At 35.5% G+C, this 25,376-nt stretch overlaps 4 protein-coding genes and 1 long non-coding RNA gene across 8 annotated transcripts; 3 read left to right on the forward strand and 2 right to left on the reverse strand.

Moving 5' to 3' along the window:
• Positions 1-1,204: 1,204 nt before the first annotated feature.
• Positions 1,205-3,668, reverse strand: LOC107996917 (vitellogenin). Its single transcript, XM_017055248.3, has 3 exons — positions 3,516-3,668; positions 1,571-2,259; positions 1,205-1,492 (listed from the first exon to the last, which is right to left on the reverse strand). The coding sequence occupies exons 1-3, from the start codon at positions 3,544-3,546 to the stop codon at positions 1,265-1,267; spliced, it is 948 nt and encodes a 315-aa protein (XP_016910737.2). The 5' UTR covers positions 3,547-3,668; the 3' UTR covers positions 1,205-1,264.
• On the forward strand, positions 2,098-4,257 carry LOC107996918 (uncharacterized). The gene is made up of 3 exons (XR_009828825.1): positions 2,098-2,322; positions 2,691-3,507; positions 3,831-4,257. It is a non-coding gene; the product is annotated as an uncharacterized LOC107996918 (long non-coding RNA).
• Positions 4,258-5,087: 830 nt separating this feature from the next.
• On the reverse strand, positions 5,088-7,298 carry LOC107996913 (uncharacterized). 2 transcript variants are annotated; one of them, XM_017055245.3, is made up of 3 exons: positions 6,715-7,298; positions 5,537-6,204; positions 5,088-5,473 (listed from the first exon to the last, which is right to left on the reverse strand). In XM_017055245.3, the coding sequence occupies exons 1-3, from the start codon at positions 6,749-6,751 to the stop codon at positions 5,207-5,209; spliced, it is 972 nt and encodes a 323-aa protein (XP_016910734.1). In that variant the 5' UTR covers positions 6,752-7,298; the 3' UTR covers positions 5,088-5,206. The 2 variants fall into 2 exon arrangements, with proteins under 2 accessions (XP_016910734.1, XP_061927086.1); XM_062071102.1 differs by having other exon boundaries at positions 5,088-6,204; positions 6,715-7,278.
• A 5,995-nt stretch (positions 7,299-13,293) lies between these two features.
• Positions 13,294-15,681, forward strand: LOC107996837 (uncharacterized). Of its 2 annotated transcripts, none has more exons than XM_017055118.3 (2): positions 13,294-13,475; positions 13,780-15,681. In XM_017055118.3, the coding sequence occupies exons 1-2, from the start codon at positions 13,473-13,475 to the stop codon at positions 14,203-14,205; spliced, it is 429 nt and encodes a 142-aa protein (XP_016910607.1). In that variant the 5' UTR covers positions 13,294-13,472; the 3' UTR covers positions 14,206-15,681. The 2 variants fall into 2 exon arrangements, with proteins under 2 accessions (XP_016910607.1, XP_016910608.1); XM_017055119.3 differs by having other exon boundaries at positions 13,323-13,475; positions 13,831-15,681.
• Positions 15,033-25,096, forward strand: LOC107996838 (ataxin-7-like protein 1). 2 transcript variants are annotated; one of them, XM_017055120.3, is made up of 6 exons: positions 15,033-15,167; positions 16,010-16,066; positions 16,173-16,277; positions 16,557-17,281; positions 18,773-18,823; positions 18,919-25,096. In XM_017055120.3, exons 1-6 carry the CDS (start codon positions 15,083-15,085, stop codon positions 19,636-19,638), a joined length of 1,743 nt encoding a protein of 580 aa, XP_016910609.2. In that variant the 5' UTR covers positions 15,033-15,082; the 3' UTR covers positions 19,639-25,096. The 2 variants fall into 2 exon arrangements, with proteins under 2 accessions (XP_016910609.2, XP_028521994.2); XM_028666193.2 differs by lacking the exon at positions 18,773-18,823.
• Positions 25,097-25,376: the final 280 nt, after the last annotated feature.

The raw sequence follows: 25,376 nt of genomic DNA on the forward strand, positions 1-25,376 counted from the left end.
GAAAATTGAAACATCTCTCATTTTTTGCCGCGAATATTTGCTCTTTAAAGAGGAAACAGATGCAGCAATGCAGAAATTAAAGGGAGTATCGATCTGATTTGTTGTTTTGTTTTTGAAAGAATATTTATTTATTTTGCTGGAGAGAGACAAAAATAACAACAGGTAATTTATATTGATTATATTTATTGAATAAAATTATGATGATCGAATTTATTCTAACGTTCATTAATTATTAGAATTTAAAAATTTCATTTAAAATTTATTTGATTTACAATTAGTTAATTTATTCAACGTTTAACATTCATTGAATATCGATATATTCAATATATAAATAAATTAACATTAATTTAAATGGTAACATTTGAAAAATAATTTTCCAATAATTTTTTCATGTTAAATTTTATGAGAAAAATTCCCTAATATTTATTTTCAATCAATTTTTAAAGGAGATAGTCTTTTTTCTCAGGATCTAAGAACGATTAAAAAAATATAATTTCTCTCTTAACATACAATATGGAAATATCATACGATTCCACGAGCATCATAAATTACTATTTTACAATACAACTAAAAATATAAAAAATCATTTCTAGCAATTTATAGCAATTTATAGCAATTTATTTGACACGTTGAATGACATTTAAATTAAGCATTAATTTTTAACTAAACTCATCGTCACAACCATTGCATACACCATTGATTTTTAACCTGAAAATACATATTTAAATTATATCTAAATATAAGAGACTTGTGTCTACAAGAAATTTCTTAAGAAATTCATCTACATAAAATAATATTCTTCGAAGAAGTCAACTTTCTCAGCCATTCTCGATCATCCATTCCAAATTGATGCGAACTGATTTTCGTATATCAAATAGAAGAGTTTGGCTTGATCAACTCGAGTATTATATATATGTATGAATAATTTCGTTTCAACCATGAAAGCCAGATATTTGACAACCTTAAACTACTTCGCGGTTTACCATTCAAGGATAGAATCCATTGATAGAAACGAATCTATTTTCACGATATCCATTTTAGACAAATAAATACAATAAAGCAAGCAAAGAACGAAAGATTTAAATTTCGTTCGAGGATCGAAATCGCTATTTAATTATTACTATCACTAGAATTGTAATAATTAAATCGTTTGAAATTTATTAAAATTGAAATATCCTAAAAGGAGAGAATTAAATCGTTTCGATCAAAATGTAATGCCTAAATTTTATTTTACAAATGCATTTGTCAAAGACAATGTCCATTTTTACTCGGGAATTCGCTCCAAATTGGTGTACGCGTACAAGCTAGTAGACGCTGGGTTTACGATTTCTGGGATTGGAGTTCGGGCAGGATTTATACTTTTCAAAGACAAACCGATCCTCTGATGCAAATTCATCGTTCCAGGTCTGTTCAACGTTCTCATCACGCCTGTAGACTCCGTGAACGAATTCATCTCCCTCCTCGAGATGTACATACGGCTGACAGAGGTGATCTGCGAACGAAACGAGGTAAAAAAGAATCGAAATACAATAACAAATCTGTCCAATAAAAGCATGGATCCAATCCTCACCATGTCCATGAAAATATCCTTGCTACCGAAGCTAAAATCTTGGTGATTTCCAAAGAAGTAGATCTTCCTGTTCGGGCACCTTTTCGGCCATCTCACCTTCTCGATCTGAACGCTCCCCCTGCTCAAGGGCGCCATGTCTGCCCGTTCAGGCTCCAACGCGATCTCGAACTCCCCCCCACCACCGTCCTCCCCTCCGTACCCCGCCCTAGACACCTTCACCTCCACCTCGCAGTACCCGACGCTAGAGTTCTCCATGGTGACGAACCGATCGTACTCGCTGCCCAACTCGAAGCCAACGTTAAGCTGGCCGATGATCGCCCTCATCATGTCCAACCTCCACCTAGCTATATCCCTCGACACGACCAGATTCTCTATACCTCTCGCGTTGAACCTGATCTCGAACGGCTCCTCGTCCAAGAGCAACCTGTCGCTCGACACGAAATTTCTTGAGCATCTCTCCTCCTCGGGTCTCACGATCCTTCCTTTCGAGAAACGGCAGTTCAACGTGTCGCTTCCTTTCGCTCGACACTTGAGCTCGAACGCGATCATGGAACAGATCGTGTTCTCGTCGTGGATGTCGATGTTGGACAGCGACATGTTCACCAACACGTCGTAAGTGCATTCGGGGCCGTAACGTCGCCAGTCGGAATCGTCGTGGTACGTGGCCTCGTGGCTGGGCACGCGTGCCGCTGAAACAGGGAGACGAGTGGGAGATGACACGCGGCAAGATGACCCAAGAGGGAGGGTATTGAGTGAGTAGTTAAAAATATAGGTGGTTCGAGTAATTACTCGTTAAAATGCTCGAATAATATTTTACTGGTAGTTGATTCGCCTTTTTTCTGTGATCTAATTATTATTTCAATTATTATAGCAGGGGTATTACGTTGAAAAAATAAGTAGTTAAAAGTAAAGTAGTAGCTTTGAGTATTGTAGTTCCGCTCTTCGTGCCTTGTTTCTTGTATATACGAATAAAATTAGTTCAATACAATTTATTGTTCAAAACGGAATAGTAATCGGAAATAATATCAACTATAATAGCTACGAATAAATGTTATTTGAGCATTTTAATGAGTAATTGCTTTACTCGAGATTTTTAACCAGATTTTTATTTTTTCAATAGGTTAATAGGCCCAACTCTGGTTTTGAACGATAAATTATCGAAGTAACTCATGGAAATAATTTTATTCGTAACTTCAACTATTAAATTTTTCCCATCACTGATGAGACAAGCTGCGTCTACCGTTGAAAAGAAGTCTGATGAGGCGGCATGAGGGGTAAGAAAGGTTCTTCGTTAGGACAGGATCTTCGTTTCAGACGCTTTGTCGACGATCCTGTCACGACACACTATAGAATAGAAGAGGTATTGAATTGAATCATAGGATTAATATATGCAACAAATACCACGCTAAAAAATATGCGTGAAAACAGATGTTTCCTTTCGTATTAATCACAATCCAATCTTCATTCCTTCTTCCAGAGTGTATAGAATCGATGCTGCGATTATTAATGCGTTGAATAATCACGAACTCTATCGCAGTTTGAAATTGATAGTTTTTCATCGAATAGGAATTAATAATGTGTAATGGTTATTTTGTAGATGATAGATAAGAATGTTATTAATATAATAAAATAAAATATGACTTTATATCGAGTTGGAGTTGTGTATAATTGAGATAGATGAATTTTCACAATTTCGTTCTTTTAATAAGCATCGTCTCTTTTTAGATTGTGGATCTATCGCCGTGATAATACCGAGCAAATTTCAACTTGAGCTCAAAGTTTTATTGGAAAAATTATTATATGTGTTATCGATCGCAAGAAATATTTTTACCTTGTATAAAAATTAAATATGAAATACCTCTTGAAAAAGATACAGGAGATGTGATCGATGAATGTTTCATTCGTGGAATAAAAGTTGAAGAAAGGAAAGCACACAGGTACGTACCCAACAGATATGGCAGAATGATTATCAACATGTTGGAAAGCTCCTGCTGAGACGACTGATGCGATCGCGTTCTATCTGTCTTCTCTTTATACGACAGATAACTTGATCCATTACCATCTCCTTGAAAATAATTTCATTAACGATCGTTTCCGTGCGTATCGTGGTTCCTGCAGACATCTTCCGTATCGTTTCACGTGTCTGATATCATTTTCTATCAGTTCTCGGATCGTTCTGGCCGAGACACGCCTTTTAGACGAGATTTTAACCGGGTTCTAAAACGAAGAACGAAAATTTATCTTTTTGTTTCAATTCCAGGTTGTATTGTATTAAAATTTGAACATTATAATCATGTTCGAGAGTGAAGAATGACTCGAGGATCGAGCTCATTTGGCAGTAAAGATAGAAGATCATTGTAAAATCATATGAAAGATCATTTCAAGATCGAAATTGTCAAAATTTCGGTCTATTTAAAAAGTGTTTGAGATAATCGTTCAAAAGTGGAATACCATTTTGAATTCTTTCGAAGAAAAAAAAATGTCAAATTTATAGAAATATGAACAATAACAAAAATAACTCGCTCTGCAAACTATTTTATTCACTAATTAAGATTCACTTTCGATCTTAATTATATTATTAAAAAGTGTTTGAGATGAAGTTTTCATTCAAAAGTAGAACTATTTTGAAGGAAAAAAAAATCTATAGAAATATGAACAACAATAAAAATAATTCCTTCTGCAAACTATTTTATTCGCAGATTTTTTCCCTTTATTATTACATTGACGCTTCATATATTGATAAGCCAAAATCGAATCTCTCATTCAATCGACGCAATGTAATACAATATAATAACTTTTGATCACAAGTCCGTTTTCCATTATTAAATTCAATTATAAAAATTGAACGATTCATTTCTTTTCCTTTACGCGAAATTAATTTAACAATGGCCTCGTCTAAAGTCGAATTTTTCGACGCAGTTTAAACTGCGGGGAAAAAATTCTATGGCTGCTTTGAAACTTGACTATGGCGTTAACTTTTTATGTCTCAATCATCGCGATGAAACGATTTGATTAAATAAGTGGCGTGTCTCGGGTTCGCGTAAAATTTTAAAGGAGTAATGAAATGGATTTGTTTTCCTCGTTTCGAGAACGCCGATTTATGCCGATCGAATTAAACGCCGCGTATCTTCACTGCTGATCGATCCAAATGCGCGACACGATAAGATCCTTGCTTCCTTCGAATCGAATTATTCAAAACCGTCTGCCGCAATTAAAAAACGCTTTGTTTCCAATCTCTTCTTCCTTAAGATTAAGACTAAGATTAAATCGAAAGCGAAGACGATTCAAACGATTATTTAATCTACTCCAAAGTGCCGTTCGAAAGAAATAATTGACAGCTATATTTAGTTTATAGAAGTAACGTTCAAGTGGTTGGTGAATGGACTGGACGCTTATAAGCCCTCACGATGCTACGATATTTACTTATAATATCGAATAAAAAACTTTCATCGATAAGTTCTTCCCGAGTTTCGATTAGTCTCCACTGTTTCGATTAGGAGGAAAAAACTGTACAAAATTTATTTGTACAAAGGAAAGAGCGCTTTATTATTTACAGAATCGAACGACAAACACTTATAACACTATTTACAACAATAGTGGTATACTCGAATTTTATTGTCATTCAAGGCCGCCAAATCAAACCTCCAACGACGACGACGAGTCTCCATCATCCTCCTCCATCGAGTTCTCCATCAGCCATCTACCTATGAACATGCTTGCCAGCTCCGGATCCTTCACTTCCGGTGGATCGTCGCTCGCCGCCAATATCGATTCCAATCTCACGCTTATGTTCTCGTACAGGGTCGTAACCATCCCCTCGGACACCTTGCTGGTGGTTATCACGTTCGTGGTCCCGGATATGAACTCGGTCGAGGTGATCGCTATGTGACTTTCCGACGAGCTCTGCGAGTAACGGCTTTTTAAAAAAAGAAAAAAAAAGAAAAATCGATCGAAGAATATACTCACGACAGTTGACACCACGTCGCTCATCTGTTTCATACCCTCCGCGCTCCCGAAGAAATAGGGCACGTTGTGCGTGCACATGTGAAGATTCCTTATCTTTCTGATTTCCACCAATTGGCCGTCCTTCAGCCCGAACACCGTCTCCAAAACATAATCGCGACCCGCGCGGCTCAAACCGGCGACCGTGTTACGCTCGACGGTGAACATGGTCACGCACTCCCCCTGTGTGAAGTTTTCCATCAGCTCGAACGTTCGATCGTACTCCCCTACCAGAGCGCCTATGTTCAACTGTCCAACGATCACCCGGATCATGTCCAATTCCCTCGGTTGCACGTTCTCGTTCACGACCAGGCTGTCCAATCCCTGCTCCGTGAACCTGATCTCGAACTGATCCTGATTGATCTCGTACGCCTCCTGCCTCGACACCTGGCTCACGGGAATCGCCGGCGCATCCGGGTCCAAACTTTCCGTCACGTAACTGTCCGCCTTCGACTCGCGAAAATGGCAGGTCAACGCGTGGAAACGTTTCGGCTGGCACACCAATTTCGAGGCGACGTTCAACCTGATGCTTATGTAGCTACCTTCCTCCGGGATCGCGGTCGAGTTCACTTGGACGTGGAAGGTGTACTCGGGCCCGTGCATCCATGGGGTTTCGAGGAAAACACGAGCGGCTGAAAGAAATAGCGCGGGACGGTCAGGTTTTCGGTTCACGTTCCACGGTCCTCGCGGTTTTTCCGTTCCCTCGAGTGGACTGGGACTGCGCGCGCAGCGGCGATCGCATCTCCCTCCCCCCTCCGCCTCGCCCACGTGAACGCGAGATTGAATGATTGGGGCTGGTTCGAATGGAATCGAATGGATTATGCCTCTCTCGTGTCGCGTGACGCGATAGATCTTTATAGTTTTGACTTTCCGTCCATGGAGGAGAGCAGGGAGGAAGCTTTCGGAGTCGCGATCTGTACGAAATATTGAAGGAGGTGGGAGAGCAGGGAAGTGTAAAGGGAGAACGAAATGGACGGAGGGAAGATTGGATTTAATTAATCGAGGTTATGGACGACGAGGTGAATCGACGATGCTTGTTCCGAGTCGAGTTCGAGAGTGGAGGAGGGCTTGGGCGGGAGGAATAAGGGAAAAGGAACGAAAAGGAACGAATGATGGATTCGGCCCTGTGATCGGTGGCTTACCTAAGAAAAATGGCACTACGTTCAGCACTACGTTCATGGTGGCACCGTGCAACGTTCCAACTACTTTAGTGGGGTAAAGCGGTGTTGGGGCCGCTCTTATACCGTGGCTAAACTGCACTACTGACCTCTTCTTACGATTAGCAAGCTCCAATTTACCGAAGCCTGCTCTCTCTTTCCAGTTGGAAAATAAAGCGTGTGTGTGGTGCACGGTGGCGGCGGTGATAGGTTTAGAGAATTGATACGGTGGTTCGGTGAATCGGGGTCATCACGGGACCCTCCGCGACCCGTTAACACGAAACTGGCCAATTACCTCGCATGTCAACGACCGACGTATCGGGACGCGTTACCGTCCATTCTTCTACTCCATTTTCTATTCTTTCCGCGTTCTTTTCATCGAGACATGAGAAGGAAATTCCGCGTTCCAGATCGATCGTCCGCGTATCGAAATTTCTTAATTCGACGGGGTACAGTTTTTGCACGCTTTGCCGCGCGAATTTGACGTGTACAAGGGTCGAAGAGTATTTTTCTTTTTTGGACTTTCGAACAATGAAGTGTCTCTTTTTACTTTTGGAACTTCGAACGAGAGAAACTAGATTCTGTATTAATTTGAAACATTAATTCTCTTTCGAGAATTTGGATCATTGCGTTATACGATTGATAATATAGGAAAAGAATCAAATCTCTTATGAGCAAATTTTAGATTATAGCTGATGTAACTTAATGATCGTTTAAAATTCTAAGCTAAGTTGTTGACGATAGTTTTGTAAACAGTTTGTCCACGCGTCTTTCAACTCGTACTGCGCTGGATCGGCTAACGTCAAACGAACGTAATCGAAACGGATCATTTGTTCGAATACATATAGTACATATTTACGCTCTTCAAAGTGAGATTAGTTTTTCAAATAAACTGAATGCAATCGGTGGATTATTGCTGGAAAATAAAGATACCAAAGATAAATATAAATAAAATAAACAAACCGAATTATAGAAAGAATAATTAATTCGTTTATCAATTTCTCGATAGATTTCTCGAGAACCACATTTTATTCAAACATTTTATTTCCAGATCTATAGATAGGATGTGGAACGCGACAATTCGTGTATTTTATAATCCCTTGTTCAACAGTATTACTTTATAGGATAAATCGAAAGTCTTTCTTGCTCTGATTGTCTGATTATCCAATTTCTTTCGTGAAACTTTGTAATCTGCTCGTGTTTTTCTTATCTCTGGGATGCTCAATCGATTCGCCAGCAGATTATACGTACGTATATGATAATTCATCAATTATAGCCATCCATTATTCTTCTCGAACGTGTATTCAGATCGTCGAAGTAGATTTTGAACGTCTGATTTCCAAAATCATATTTTCAGTAGGATGACAGCTTTCTGAATGTACTAATCGAATTCGGCGACCTTGGTATCTTCGAAGCGCCATTGCTGTGGCTTCTTAGACCGACGTTTCAGCACAGATTTAATTCTATATTTGTCCTTTTTTACATGAATGTTCAAAACGATATCAATGGTCGTGTTCCCATTTTTCCATTGATGATTGATGGGCGAATCTTTGAAACGAAAGAATAATAATCCAAAAATCCATTTTTCCATCGATTGATGGACAATCCTTTGAAACGAAAGAATAATTATCCAAGAATCCATTTTTCCATCGATTGATGGACAATCCCTTGAAACGAAAGAATAATAATCCAAGAATCTATTTTTCTATCGATTGGTGGACAATCCCTTGAAACAAAGGAATAATAATCCAAGAATCCATTTTTCCATTGATTGATGGATAATCCCTTGAAACAAAGGAATAATAATTCAAGAATCTATTTTTCTATCGATTAGTGGACGACTCTTTGAAACGAAGAAATAATAATCCAAGAATTCATTTTTCCATTGATTGATGGATAATCCCTTGAAACAAAGGAATAATAATTCAAGAATCTATTTTTCTATCGATTAGTGGACAACAGAAACAAAAGAATAATAATCCAAGAATCCATTTTTCCATCGATTAGTGGACGACCCCCAGAAACGAAAGAATAATAATCCAAGAATCTATTTTTCTATCGATTGGTGGACAATCCCTTGAAACAAAGGAATAATAATCCAAGAATCCATTTTTCCATTGATTGATGGACAATCCCTTGAAACAAAGGAATAATAATCCAAGAATCTATTTTTCCATCGATTAGTGGACAACCCCCAGAAACGAAGGAATAATAATCCAAGAATTCATTTTTCCATCGATTGATGGATGATTCTCTGAAACAAATAATTATCCAAGAATCCATTTTTCCATCGATTGATGGACGGTTCTCTGAAACAAAGGTATCCAAGAACTCATTTTCATCAATGAACGAAAGAATAATTATCCAAGAACAATTGCGTCGAGCCTATAAAGCTATATGAATTCTTTCCAGATTTTCGCTCTCGAAACACGAGAAAGGACGAGAGGGTGGAAATTAGGTCGCACGAAGCGATCCTCGCGAAGAAATTTTGCATAATCGGCGGCGAATCGAATCGGGGAGAGGTTTAAACGGTGTTAACGCATCGTTGCAACTAGCTTGACCCGTCCTTCGTGAATCATTGACTATACCAGCGAATGTATTAATAAGAGGGCAATCGAGGGACCTAACTGACCTAGGAGAAACGCCACTTGAATGAAGTTCGTGCCGTGATTCCATCGAAACTAACTTCTCTCCTCGATGATGGTTCGTTTGGACAGGTTTCTATACGTCGTTGCCTCGGCTAAGCCGCGATTCAGATGCATCTCCGTCGATAATAACAAATTTGTTCGAACGAATTACCTTCTGAAATATTATAGTACTGGTAGCCTTGATCGTGCCACGTGCAGGCAAACAATGCTTCGCGAGTTTGACAGGTATTAGAGTATAAAATTATATTAAAAAGATAAAAGTGTAGATATTAAAATGTAGAAATTATTGTACGTAAAATTATTGTATATGTAAAATTAGGGAAATAGACGTAACTAGTGGATCGAGTATATTAATAATTGAAGTTTGAAAAAAGTTTCTTAAAGTTTGGGATATCTCTGAAGAGTTTATTTGTCGAGTCTCTCATTTCACGTGAACACGCGATAATTAATGGGATTGTTGGGATAATCTGATGAATTTGGATTTCGAGATGAATGATTTTTAAGAGAAAGGAAAAAAATGAAAAATATTGTCGCTTGAACTTTCGATCATATGTTATTAGTTTTATCTTTTCTTTTTTCCTTTTTTTTTTATTATTTTCGAATGAAAAGGAAAGGCGAGTGAAAGGAAAAGTAATTAGAAAAGAAAATTAGAAAATGTAAGTTGAAGAAAAATTGAAGGATATTGTTGGTAAAGACCTTGAAAGTGACATTTATCTCGTGGAACAAAGAGAGTAATTTTGTCATTATCGCGTTGATCAGCAGCAATGATCTCGTTTGCAATACTAAATTAAATGACGTCGACAACTAAACCGATAATAGGCGAAACAATGATGGTCTTTTTTGTAAATATCAAGAAAATTGATTAGTACTTAAGTGATTCAATTTCCTCAGTTCGTTTAGTCTCTTTAAGCACATGTCACAGTTTATTTAAAATTAATTCATTTTCTAACTGTTGAATTTTCCAATTTTCCAATTTTTTTATGATATAATATTAGTATTATTTTTTATGCCATGTCAAGATTATATTTTTCTTTTAAATATATAAAATAAATAAAATATAATAAAATAATAGTAAAGACAAATAAATATGCAAAAAGATATCGAATAGACTAATAGAATTGCTGAAGATTTTTAATCAATAAGTAATGGGTAACGAAAACGAAAGTTAATCAAATATCAAACCCGTCTTTTGAACGCATTTATTTTGTAGAATAAGTATAGACAAGAAGAGCAAATAATTGGAAAAGGACAGATAGATAGGTTAAAAATTCAAGAATTAACGCCATCTCTAGAGCGTAAATGGAACTAATTGATAGACAAGGAGAGAAAATAGTAGAACAAAGATAGAGATAATGTAAAAATTAGGAAATCAGCGCCATCTCCAGAGTGCCGCAAATGAAACACAAAAAGACAAGGAACAGCAAATAAAAGAAGGATAGAGATAGGTAAGAATTGATCATCAGTGCCATCTCTTGAATATTAAAAACATCTCTTCAAAAACATCTCTTCAAGGATAAGGTAGAGTAAGAATTATAGATTAGCGCCATCTCTCGAGGACAAAAAACATTTTTTTTTAAACAATATATTCACACTCAAAAGATGGCGCTAGAAGTTACTTTTTATTACACTTTTTGTTCTATCTTTATACTTCTCTTATTATTTACTTTTTTTTATTTACTCTCCTTGTGTTTCATTTGCGGCATTCTAGAGATGGCGTTAATTTCCTAATTTTTACTTTATATTTATCCTTGTCCTACTAATTCCACTCTTTATCTATACTTGTTCTTGACGTGTGATCATAGACGGGACATATCAATTGAATATTTTCATCGTTTCTCTTTTAAAATTACAATGTACATTTATTTTTAATATAAAAAATACAAATATTGTATACATTACATTATTATATTTAATAATTTCTAATAAATTTGATATGTACATAATTTTTAAATATTTCAAAAAGATATATATTGTATATATTATTATATATAATATTTGCAAAAATTATTTTAGATTTTAAATTATGTTTTCGTGTATTTATTTTAGAAATAATTATATTAAATGTGTGAAATATTATGAAATAATAATAATTTCCAATCTGAATAATTATTTAACAAACAATATTTAATATATCATTTTCACACTTATGTGATAAAAATAAAAAATTGATATAGGTATGTATCCTCTCCTTACAAAAAAGAAACACTTATTATTTTTTAATTAATAATAATTTACAAACTAATTATTTGTAAGTAAAATAACATATATATTCAACAGTGATTTGCGACGCAAGATGTTGATCATAACCTGTTTACTTATTTAACAATAGAAACTCTTTGCTTTATATTTATATTAATATTATAATTAAGACTTGATTAAAGTTAACATTATTATAAATATGAATTTGAATATCAAGGTATCCAGAGTAATCTATAAATTAATGAACCATAACGTAAGTTATATTACTACTTAAAAAATTTCTTATCGTGCACTATGAATAAAATGTGATAGTATGTAACGACTTCGACTAATTTTCTTTTTATTAATTATAATTTTAATCAGAAAAATAATTAATTTGTTTTGTCATTTTAACAAAAATGAAAATTATTCATCATTGTTGAATAATTCTTTTTGATATTTCAAACTAATGATTGATGAGGAAAAAAAATCACATCATTGCCAGAGGATCCTATCAAGAATAACAAGATGTGACCCTGACTACAAAAATCATTATCCCTTCTCTATTTTTTACTAATACATGCCAATGGTATATCAACAGAAAATTAAAGAAATTCAACGAATTCAAAGAAGAATCGAAGTATGAGAATTAACGTATACGAATTATTTTATGATTCTGGAATTTCCACAGCATCTTCACAAACATCTTATTATACATAAATGTTAATGGTACATGTTGAATGAAATGTTTTTGATCAATTGGAAAATTTATAAACATAAACAAAGTATCCAATCGTATACGATGTTTATATCTATATAGTTTTCTTAACTTTTGACATATATGTTTTTTTCTCTCTGTCATTTTGTTTATATTGTTGAATGAAAAGATTGTTTCTTCGAAATAATTTCCTTATTCAATACAGAATACAATACGTACGTATATTTGTACATACATATATAAATATAATATTTAACAATATATATTTCATTTTACAAAATAAAATATATTTTATGCTTTGAGAGTAGAACAATCGTGAACTATGTCTATATGATATGAATTTTAGAAAAAACTTATTTATGATCATAGTATAATTAATTCAAATTATTAATTTTTTCTTATAAGATTTTTCAAAATGTCTTTATATTTTCTTTATATATGAATATTGAATAAAATGATAATGTAAAATTACATAAATGAATAAAATAGTGAATCATGTCAAATAAACATTAACATACTGTCATACACACATAATAGTAATCATTCAGAAAAGGTCATTAATTTTATGTTATGTATAAATCAAATATATAAACAAAATTTATTATGACTAATCCTGTAATATAATTGTTTCTATAATTATTTCTCCTGCTATATTATAATTAATTATTATAATGAAATATTTGTTTTCTATTTAAAAAAAATATATTCTGGAGAAAAATAAAAAAATGTTAAATTCTCAATTGTTATCGAACTCTAATAAAAAATTTTGAAATTAAAAAGTACTTTTGATACCACTTTTGAACCAGAATGTTTTTATTAAATTGATTCAATAGTTTAAAATATGCGTATCAAGGAAGATTTTACGAGAGTTTCATTCGGGCAAAAGGAGAAAGGCATTAGTGATGACATTGAGTAAAGTTTTTCCCTATGACATAAAAAACTTTATATCTTAAAAATTGTGCATACGCAATTGGAATACGGGAAGTTACAATGATTTTCTATCGATGTATGACTCGATCGTATCCATGGTGGGGAATCCAGTCTACGGATTTATATACAACACTCAGCATCGCTTTGAATAGATTAGTTTCGAACAGTGAAATCGAATAGTTATAATAGTTCGTTAAAAAACGTCATAAATATTTCCAAGTTGTATAATTTCTAATATTTCTGTATTTTAAACAACATTCACGTGCAATATGGTGAGTAAAATTTATTATAAAACTTTCTTCTTATAAAATGAAATTAATAAAAGATCAGAAATAAATATTATTATTTTTTAAATCTTTACATTAATTTTTCAATTTCTATATATATATATATTTTTCTTAAAAAATAAATTAATATTATTCTTTCGATGAATAAAAAATATAATTAAGAATAAATTGATTTATTTTTGTAAAATGTTAGGTTATAATAATCATTTTGTTGCAAATGCAATTAAATTTGTAATGATGTAATGATGTATCATACTTAACCAATCTTTTTTCAAATTTGTTGTTACAGATAAAATACGTAGTAATTTTATACACTATTTTTATTTCCGTACAATCACAGAGGCCACCTTTTGCCGGAAGCAGTAAACCCTATCCAGGTGTTCTTCCACAATATTTGGAAGAACAGAAAACAATTAATAATATTAATGAAAAAACAATTGCAAGTCGACTTGGTGCGAGCAGTAGCGATTCACTAGGAGCACCATTAGGAGCAGCTCCTACTATTACAACTTCGACATCAACGATTCCATCAGATTTGCCAGTGGATGCTTTGGGAAATGTTGACTTAGTGAATCGGATTAAAACCTGGCCAAGAGAAAAACAACCATTCTGGTATATCAACTGGAAACAAATTCAAGAACATCGTGGTGATTCAAAAAATAGAGCTCAATTAGTTCAAACGGAACCGAATCAGAGATCATTTTTTGCAGGATAAAAAAAAGTTTGAAATTGTTATGCTATGTTTAATTTTAATCGACACTACCATCAATGTTTTGCTAGTCAAATTGAAAACTTTCTTGCGTAAGATTTAATCGATCACTGTTATTTTATCGATATAAAATTTAATATCGAATGATACGATGATTACGATAATTAAAATAAAAATATAAGAACTTCAAATAGTTATCACGTAATATTTATATCAACGAAGAAACGTTGTTTTATGGAAAGAAAAAGAATGTTTAATTTCGTTTCTTAAAGAAAGAAAAGAATGTTTAATTTCATTTTTGAAATTAATTTATATTTTTTTTATAAACAATAAAAAGAAATTAATTAAAATAGATAAAATACTTGAAAAACTTTAAATTTCTAATCCACCTGCTGAGCAAACTACAATCGCCAATAAGATATCACGACGAGACAAGACAGGATAGAAATCCAAGCATCTGATTGGATCGTGTAGTTGCGCACGAGTAGCCGACTATACGTCGATGACGTCACGTCAGTCCGTCCAATGCAAGCGCTTGGATCTCAGTAATAACCCTATGTGCGTGCTGTACGCCGAAGCGTGCTACTCGTATTCGGGTGTACAAACGCGAAAGAAGTGATACAGTATCGGTCTGTGAAAGATGTTACCCGACAGAGACATGCCAGTCAAAACTTTCGTTCGATAGATTGTTTTTCATATATTAAAGAACACGTATACTCTACGAGCAAATGTATTCGAAGAATTGTCGTGTTAAGAAAAAGATAGACTGTACGCAATCCGCCGTACCTGACAGTCCACGCGGCCCGGCCCCAAAACACTTTCGCCTCGCTATATACACGAGAAATCGCATCGTGTTTCATTCACAACGCGAGCGCCACTGGCAATGTCGGGAAGTGACAGCCCAACATTCTTTCACGGCCAGCCCTGGTCCAGCTGGATCGAAAGAATCGGACGAGACAAGCCGTTGAGTAAGTGCGCTGAATCTCATCGAAATGTTCGTTCGTTTGCTGTCGCTGCTTTAAAACTGCGACAACGACAAGCGTCTAGCTCGTGTACCTAACCTCAACTTCGATGCTCCTTTGTCCGTCGACTTGACGCAGGGCATCATTAGGGCCCATCACATGCATTTATTTAAAACGGTTGTCAACAATTGTCCAGTGCGCTTCATGGTTGATATTTTCTCGCAACATCACGCGTATTTTAACGGCCCTTTCCACTGACAATTATGTAATTTGTAGCGAAACTGACTGTGAAATACGGAGCGTCGAAACTTTAGCTTTAGAGCATATAGTATATTGGCATGGATCATGAAAATTTCGCGAAACGATCTTAATCGAATCGCGCTATTCAGTAGATCTTATTCGAACGATATATTGTACACTTGTATTTTTATATTTATGCTCTCTCTCTCTTATAAGATTTTTTGTTGAAAGAATTATGCATGTATGAAATGTATACATAATAAAAGTTGTTTACCCAGAAGTTTGTGTTTTTTATTTCACATTTCTGCTTAGAAACTGATGGAAATGAATGAAAAAAGATCTTTTAAGGACAAGATTCAATAGACATGAAGCTAACAATATTTTTTGATTTATTGTAATCTTTCTTAACATGGTAATTATAATTATAATATAATGATTTTGAACTTTATACTTAAGCATAAGAATAATTATTTTATATTTTCTCTTGAAATATTTATCTTCATTGTATGTTACTCGTACATAATTAAATGATTTGCTATTGAAATGTCCTTGTAGCTATACTGATTGCTTTATTATATATTCCATAAAAAAAACTTGATTTGTTTCAGGCGATGAAGAATCAGATGCTCAACTCTCTAGCTCAGTTACACGGCTCTCAGCAGAAGGTAAATAATATTTTATAATCTGTATTTTACAATATTTTGATTCAATATGAAGCCTCAAGAATTAAAATCTTATCCTTTTTTTTTAATAAAGTAATTTTTATTTCAGATATTGATTTATATGGATTTTGTCCCGAAAGAGATACTTTTTACACGGTAGTGTGTGAAACCTGCCATGCAATAGTCAAACCACAGGCTCTTATTCAACATATGGGTACGTTATATTACCATTCTATTCATTCTATTCGTTATATTTCCAAATAAAATCTATTATATTTATCAAGTAACGAAATAATTTTAATTGTAAATAATATAAAGAATATAAATGATTCTTAGTTCACTTATTTTTTTCATCAACATAATATTCAAATATTATATTTTTCTTAATTAGATATAATTGTAACATACATACAGCTCATACATTTCTGGGTCAAGTATATGTTTTGTATTTATCATCAACTCTATATTAAACACTGTTTATATTTTGCCACAGAAAGTCGCCATCCTTCCGGCACGGTCAATTTTCCACCTCCTTCTACCCCAATTGTAAAAACTCCTTTGAAGACACCTTATTGCAAAGTGTCGAAATTGAAAAAGACGCAGTCATCGCCGCAGATCTCGAATAGCGGGAGCAATAAGATCAATCACGCGAATGTGAAACGGAACACGGAACAACCTACTATCTCAACGAGCTTGTCATCTACGTCAATATCGGTCCCCTCGTCGCCTCGATCACCCCTTGAGTCATTACCATCGTCTGTTCAGACATCGAACTCCGGCTCAGGATCAGTGATCGCTTCGAGCCCAGTGAAAAGTCCGGGTACGGCGACGGGTCAACCTCGTCGGAAGAGACTCAAAACTGATCGATCGTTGCTCAAGGATCGGGAATACGATCCAGACAGGCATTGCGGAGTGTGGAACGAGGAAACCGGCAAACCTTGCACCAGGTCGCTCACGTGCAAAGCGCACACGGTCTCGTTGCGCCGGACGGTCGTCGGCCGGAGTAAAACTTTTGACAAACTCCTCGCGGAGCATCGTGCCTCAAAAGATGTCCCGAACAGGCCGACAAAAGTGACCGTGACCGGTACGGTGACCGTATCTTCCGCGACTTCGAGCTTGAACCCCTTAACACCTACCACCCCCACCTTGACCATCGAAACGGAAGCACCCAGCTCGCCACCCGTTCTATCGCTGCCAGACACATATCCACTGCCAAAGGTAAGGAGTTACCGTATCGATATTATTATATTATTGTATCTTTTTGTTCTCTTTTTTTTTTTTTTATTCTTCGATTTTTCTTCTGTGGTATATACATATTCTTGGTAACACAGTGTACGGTGTGATGATCCTTCGTGCTGCGACGTCCTCTTGTTTTGTTATTGTTAGTTTTTCTTTTTTTATACATATATGTATAAATTAGTACCATTATTTATTGTATTTTGTCGATCATATTTTGTAAATGGTGATTTTTTTTTTTGGGAGAAAGATGTATATAATTATTAGACGAGAAATTTAAAATATTTTTGTATTCTTTGGTTTGGTTGACTGGAAATGAAAGTTGTTTTGTTGGGTTGAAAGAAAAATTGATTTTCCATTGGTGTTCAAAAATTGTTGTTTTTTTCTTTCGTACTTCTATTTGAGATATCTCTGTGATCGTCGTGTAATCGTGAATGTATCGTTAGGAACATTGTGTATCGTTTATCAAGAATTTTCAAAGCTTTGAAAGAAATTTGCTTCACTGCCTAAAAATTCTATAATTAAAATTCGGTTTTTTTTTTATTTATAAATGTTTATAAATATGTACTCCTTATTCAATTTCATTTTATAAGGTGATATTTATGCATGATCCGATATTTGATATTTGATGGATACAATAAAACTTTCATTTCTCGTTATCCTTTGATAAAATCAATGGTGAAATGAAACGAGTAGTGGAGTAATTTATCTTTTTCTCTAATCTATTCAAATTCACTTTCGAACCTCTTTATTTCAAATACTTTTTTTTTCTATATATTTCATTTTTGGAAGAAATATATTAATTCTCGAAAAATTCAGCACATCTTTTTAGAGCGAACATTAGCTAGAATTTCGAATTTTTAGAATAGTTTGCAAATTTTCAACGGCTTCGAATGCTTCAATTCGAAAGAAAAGTGTATAAAGATTCGCAGTTCAATAAATTTTTGAACTTTCTTCTGTTAAATATTTCATTGGGAATAAAATTCCGCAGCGTCTTTAAGAAATGTACGAATCCTTCGAGGGTTGTCATGACCACAGATCACGTCGATCTTAATTAAAAAAAAATAAATGCTGGTCGTGCGTTATATCGATCGCTTGCAAGTACTTTTAATAGAAACTAGATTCGATGTAGGTGATATAACAATCTGGTTTCCCGTCGATTAAAATTCACTCGTTCCTTCCAAGTTTTCGAGAAGGTGTCAGGCGTCAGTTATCGATCGATACCCGAAAATCATTCTCTTTCGTAGATCTCTTAAGACGCACTAGACGGAACGTAGCGAGGCTAAGAAAAAAAAGAAAAGAAAGAAAGAAAAAAGATTTAGAAAAAGAGAGAAAAGAAACGGAAGAAAAAGAGAGTAGTAAGAGAGTAGCTGACAAACATGGATCGATCGATGACCCAGACGAGTCAGCTGCGACCAGTAGTCCGCAAGTAGGGTGTCGGTTGATACCTGTTTTCTGTTTTTGTTATTGCAGGCTGTTGATTTGCTTTATCGGTGTCTGGCCCCGCATGGCTCCACTAAACCTGTAAGGCATGGTTTCTTTTGGGCACTTAAACGCCAACACATCTCGTATGGGCCCTACGATTCTTATTGCGAGTCGCCAACGCTTCTCTTTTTTAGACCAAGCTCGAAGAGGACTTCGCCAACGAGGAGCTGAGGAGCCTGGAGTCGACGCTAGTGAATTCGACCGGTTCGTCGCAATCGAGCTCGATGATGGCCCCGATATCCGTGGTGTTGCCATCTCTATCACCGTTGCCGGCTAATAACGAGGAATCGTCGTCGGTCGCCACGCTGATACCGAGCACAGCATCCCCAGCTATACCTGTGCCAGCAACACTGCCAGCCACGTGTACGCAACCGTCGTTGGTCACGACGGTCCTCGAGGCTGAGACACCGATGGACATCGACCAGGAAGCGGCGATGACCATCTATTCCCCCGTTTACAAGGATAAATCCAAGTTACTGGTCGAGCTACCACGTTCCAACAATATCGCCCATTCTCCTATATCGTCTATGCCCAGTTTGCTGTTCGAACCGATGGATCAACTCGAGCAACTGGAACAATTGGAACAGCAACACGCGACACAGATCAACGGAAAGAGACTGAATCACGCGACTCGTGCGAGTCCCGTTACGCAACGACAGTCCAAGAGGATCAAACACGAGTACCATCAACAGGACTTGTCCACTGCGATACAGGTCGAGGCTACGACGACCTCCTCTCCCTATCCTCATTTCGGGGACATATCTTGGTCGAACTGTCACCCGGAGCCATTGGCTGTTAGCCGATGGCTTCGTATTTCGTCCACCCGTAAGCAGTATAACTTTAATATTCACTGACATAAGACCCCACCCACTCCAGGCTGAGGACCGTGCGCCATGGGCGTTTGTCTACCTCCTATTTTTTTCGAGATCCTTTTTTTCATGGTCGTCCTCGTCGCCGTCGTTGATGGTCTAAAGGTCTGAAGCCTGTCGAGAATGGGACAAAGTCTTGATGTTCGGTGAAGCCTCGATGTGATGAGCATGCGCACGGTGGGAACATGTACGCGAGCAATTTCGCATACGTGGAAAAACAAGATGGGTACGATGTTTTGCATGCTTATTCTGTCTACCGGAACGAGTAATCTCGAGCAGGAATGCGATAACAACAACAATGATCCTTTCTTTTTGTACCGCGTCACGTCTACATTCTGCCAGCCGATGATCGTTTTCTTAGAAAGAATCACCACCATCGTCAGACGTTCGTAGGCGCGTTAATCGCATTATTGGATCGTTCACTTTAGAGGATATACGCGTAAAACTGGAAAAAGTCGGGTTTCGCAGAAACAAAGACAGAAGCACGTTCCAGATTTTTTTTAATTTCTTATCTTTCTTTCGATACTTACTTGTTTACAAAACTGTTTACAAAAATAGATGGAGGCGAGCAATCGATATAATAAAAATACGCGATTCGTCAAATTCACGATTATCGTTGCAAAACATTCCCGAAATATTATCGTTATTCCCCCTTCAACTGTTCGCTCCAAGAGGTTACAATGCAAAATAAAATAGCATTTTTTAATCTCGTAACGATGCTTCTGTTCCGATTTTATATATTTTTCACGGAAAAGCGAATCGGCATCATCGAATTGTGCAACAATATCGATGCTAGCCCCTTTTTCAAGCATTATAATTGTATTGGCAGTAGATAGATATTAGGACATCGACTGATATATATACATAATATTTCTTTGTCCGCGAAATCAATTTTTTTACCGAAAATCGTTGCAAGTCTCTCTCGGTGCAGAATCGGAAGGGGTAGGAGATTCGTACTCTGATTGCTGCATCTCGTTGTAACGCGACTCGTTTGAAGGAAAGATAAATGTAGAGTAAAGGGAGGGAATAGAGAAAGGAAAAAAAGAAAGACATCAAAGTGAAAACGTGGTATAAAAAAAAAAGAAAGAAGAAAGAAAAGGAAAAGCAAACGAGTCAAAATTCGTGGAGGTTTTTTGAGCGAGAAGAGAGAAGCGACGATAACAAGTGGAATGAAACGACATCGAAATTTTAGTCAACTCGTGTGTATGCGTGTTTGTGCAAAGGATAAAGGATCACATGACCAGCCAACAAAAAAGAAAGAAAATATCATTATTTTTTTTTTTTCCTTTTCGTTATACAGAACGTTTAAAAACGTTTTAATAAAAAGAATAGCTAAATAAGAGTAGCTAAAACGAGTAAGAAAGTGTTCGTTGGTTTCTTTCTTTTCGAAGACACACCGCTGAGTGACACGCATTTTTTCTGCGAAAAACGTGAAAAACACCAGCCAGGAATTTTTTTGTAAATACCAATCTACCAGAGAATAATCAGATTTACGACATTGTCCTCCTGTAAATACGTTTAATAAGATATGTAAATGTAGTTAGCCATGAGTGGCCGATCATCGAATTGTCGTACGCGTAGAAACTTCAACTTATTTTCCAATTAAATTCGGTCCGCGTACAGAGGGTCTCATCATGTACATACATAGATCATAGTATACATATATACATATATATATTTTTTTTATCACGATCTCTTTTTACGTATATACATATACACATACACCTACAACCTCATCACGTACCGTTGTTTCTTCTTCGTTTTCTTCTTTTCCGTACTATTTCTTCTTCTTCTTCTTCTTCTTCTAATTTTCTTTCGCTTTTGTGTTTTTCTACGATGATCTTTTTTACGTACAATCGTGTACGTGTCATAGAAAACGCATTAAACAATAACTCGTTTAACATCACTATTTCTCGTTTCGTTTATGGAAAATTATTGAAAATTTTAATTGGTATGTTCTATTATTGGTGAAGAAGTATCATTTTGTTCGAAGCAGTATATTTGTACCGAGAATTTCGTTTAGGTAAAATTAGCTTCTTCTTCTTCTTTTTCTTCTTCTTCTAATGTAAGTTGATGAAAAATTTAGGAGGAAATTCTATGAATTTTTTGACAGACGAGTATAGCAAGCCGTACACATTGTCCCGAGTATATAGTAGATAACGTTCACACCACCATCACACATTAACACATCCGAGACAATTTATTTTTGTAAAACTGTGTCGGTTCTAATTTGCGACGCTGTGTCGGTTTTTCCAGCATGGCGTGACTGGTGACATATATCTATGCATATATATATATATATATATACACACACATATATACATATATATATATATACATATATTTATGAACTTCTTATCATAGATTGTGATATTTAACTGATTAGTCAAGATTATTCTAAATCGTGCGTACGCGTTAATGAAAGAGAGAAGTGAGATAGGCGGCCAAATGATAGGGGATGAAATAGAGAGAGAAGAGGGTGAAATAAATAGGAACGAATGATTGTTGGATCACTGTCGATCTTCGAAAAAGGAAAAAAATTAGAAAGAAGGAATGTTATAAATTTGCGCTTAGTTCGATTACAATTGTTTGCCGCTTAGGAAAATTAAATTCGCTCCGTGCATTGTGTTTTTAAGCGTTGAAAGAGGTACTGTTTCGTTTCGAGTTTCCGCTTTTCCGTGTGTATGGCGTCGTTAATTCGATAAATTGTAACATTTCGTTTTATCGATGAACGTAGCAAGAAAAATGAAAAAAAAAAAAAAAGAAAGGATGAAAGAAAGGGAAGAGAGGGGATATAATAATAACAACAATTATCAGTAGGTAGAGAAAAATAGAAAATGAGTATGGAGAGAGAAATTAGTCTAAGGGATAGAGGAGAAAAGACGTGGATGCACGTCATGTCGAGCCGACGAAGGGACGTTGATTTTTTTTCGTTACCGCGCAGTATAAATTAATAATGCCAGCAATGTTATTATTATCGCTATTATTCGAAGATGAGAACAGTCATATCGGCCCGGTATTGTTCTGTTCGATATAAATCGAACTTGGACGACGATCGATCGATGCGCTCGCTTGTTTGCAAGTTACACCACGATTTCTTCATCGACCGTATAAACGACTTGCATCGCCTTACGATTATAGCCATAAATTTCGCCTTAAAGGATTCGTTAGCGACCATAGTAGCGAGTAGCAGCGTGTTTCTTGCAAAGAAATAATAATTCTCGAGCGAGACTCATCGATTGAACGTCGAATATGTTATTGAAAAGTAAAATTGAAGAGATGAATAGAAAATTAAAAAAAAAAAAAAAAGTACCGATAGCAATAAATTATCGTTCGAATACGCGCGAATGGAAAAAATATGAGATTCGTTGACGGACCGACATGGCCGGATTTCGTTTTCGTTTAATTACTGATCTTCTCGGCTACCTGAAACCGTGATAATTTGTACATAAATCGCGTAAGCAATTACATGTACCTATGGTATCGAAAAAAAAATCTATATAAGTATATATTATATATATACATATATAAATCTATATGTATATAAAAATAATTCTATTGAGAAGAGAGAGAGAGAGAGAGAGAGAGAGAGAACGAGCGAGCGAGAGAGAGAGAGAGAAAGAGTTGAAGAGAGAAAAAATCGTAGTAAAAAATTTACAGGCGTCGAATGCTGTTAACCGCTCGTTTCCGAGTGTACCTTAAACGCTGTATATTCGAGAAAAATCTTACGTAGGCCGTATATTTAATGATACACGTGTACGTATAGCGTGTGAATATCTCCTGTACATAACAAGTGCCCTGTGCATGCTTGTAGCGCACGAAATGCTGCGTGCATGCGCGAAATATGTGTATGATCTTTTTTAGACTATTACTACTACCAACTATAGTATCTACTACGTACCACACGTTAGTGTTCATCGATCGATGTTATTTCGCGCGCGAGCTTCGAGTAAGTTTCGAGCGGTCCGAGGTTGTAAATATACCGATTAAAACGACAGACATACAAAAAAAGAAAAAAAAAGAAAAAGAAGAAAAAAAACAATAATCAACAACCCTTAAACGCTGTACGTCGAACAAAAAAAAACAACAACAACAAACAGAGGAAAGAAACAGAAAGAAAAAAAAATCGCTATCTATCGTAGACAATCGATAAGATTTCTTATCGTTTTTTTTGCGAAGAAAATGAAGAAATGATCACGATCGTTCGAAAGTGTGGTTCGTGATCGTTCGAAAGGGAAGATTTAAAAAAAAAAAAAAGAAAAAAAAAAGAAAATGGAAAAATCTCGCAAAGCAATAATACATAGTCCACGATTAAGCGAATGCACAGCAATAATACTAATTTCATTGTTTATCATGATATAAACGTTAAGAGACACGTTCAAGAGGAACACTTTCGTCTCGTACGAATTATCCGCAACTCGATTCTCGCGAGTTTAAACACGATGTGGATACGAAGCGCGATAGATTTTCTATCGATGCTATTATTTCCTGCGTATTATCTAACTTCTCGTTTACGCTTACGTATCCAAAAAAGAAAAAAGAAAAAAAAAGAAGAAAAAGAAAAAATCACGGGAGAAAATCACTCGTTAAATAATATTCGTTTTCAATTTGAGCATTCTCTTCATCGCTTATATATTTTGTTATTGCTGTTTCCTTAGATGATATAGAAACACAACCTTCCTACGTTCGATCGATCGTTTCGACTAATTTAATTTGTATTCTTTTTTCTTGCTCTTTCCTTTTTTTTCGTTAAATAGAACCTGTCAGTCCGGATCACGCGTCTAGTATTTTCGTTTTGCTCGTCAGATTCGCTACGATTTAACGAACCCGCGTGAAACTGTGGTGCACCAGACATTTCGTGGCTCGCATAAGACTGAGTACGCTTAAAACGAGGAAGAAAAGAATTGTACGTTTGCGGTGTGTTAGAGAATCGACCGTTTTAAAGAGGAAAAAGGGGAAAAGGAAAAGAAAAAAAAAATAATTTTTCCGTTGGCTTTGCATATCGTTGCAAAGTTTCCTCTTTTATTTTTAGAGTTTAATAGAGAGAGAGCGAGAGAGAGAGAGAGAGAGAAATAAAGAAACAAAAAGGAAGAGAGTGAGAGAGAAAGAATGAAAGAGAAAGAATTGTGGAGTCGATTCGCATGAACTGTTTGCTTCCGGTTCCGAATCGTTCGCGGTACGCGTTCGAAGCGACAGAAACGATTCTGCTTTTTTTTTTCCGTTATTCCGCGTATAAAATGGCGCGTATGTATACATAGATAATACGTTCGTTCGTCGTCTCAGAGCACTGTAATTTCACGTGGAGGGAAAGAATATGAAGAGAAGAAGCAAATGAGGCGGAAGAAAAAATCTAGTACAGCTCTGACTTCGTTCATGACGCAAGAACATACAACAAGATACTTTGTGGCATTTAATTTAAATATACGTTTTATATTTATTTGTACACTTGATTTTGTTTATTTAGTCCGTCTCACCCTCCAGCCATTTCTATTCGCGCTCATGTCCCAGACAGTAGAGACGTTTTTTTGGAAAAACATTTTAAAAAAGAAATTACAAAGCAATTTTTTTTTAATTACATATATTAGCATATGAATAATTATATTTATATGATATTCTTAAATTCAATCTTATACTATATCCTTGGAGATAATTATGTGAATGTTTTTAAAACATCGATTGCTATCTGGGATCTTCTCATCAATTTTATTATTCGTACGTTCTCA

Source organism: Apis cerana, linkage group LG2, assembly GCF_029169275.1.
Source record: "Apis cerana isolate GH-2021 linkage group LG2, AcerK_1.0, whole genome shotgun sequence".
NCBI classification, from domain to species: Eukaryota; Metazoa; Arthropoda; class Insecta; order Hymenoptera; family Apidae; genus Apis; species Apis cerana.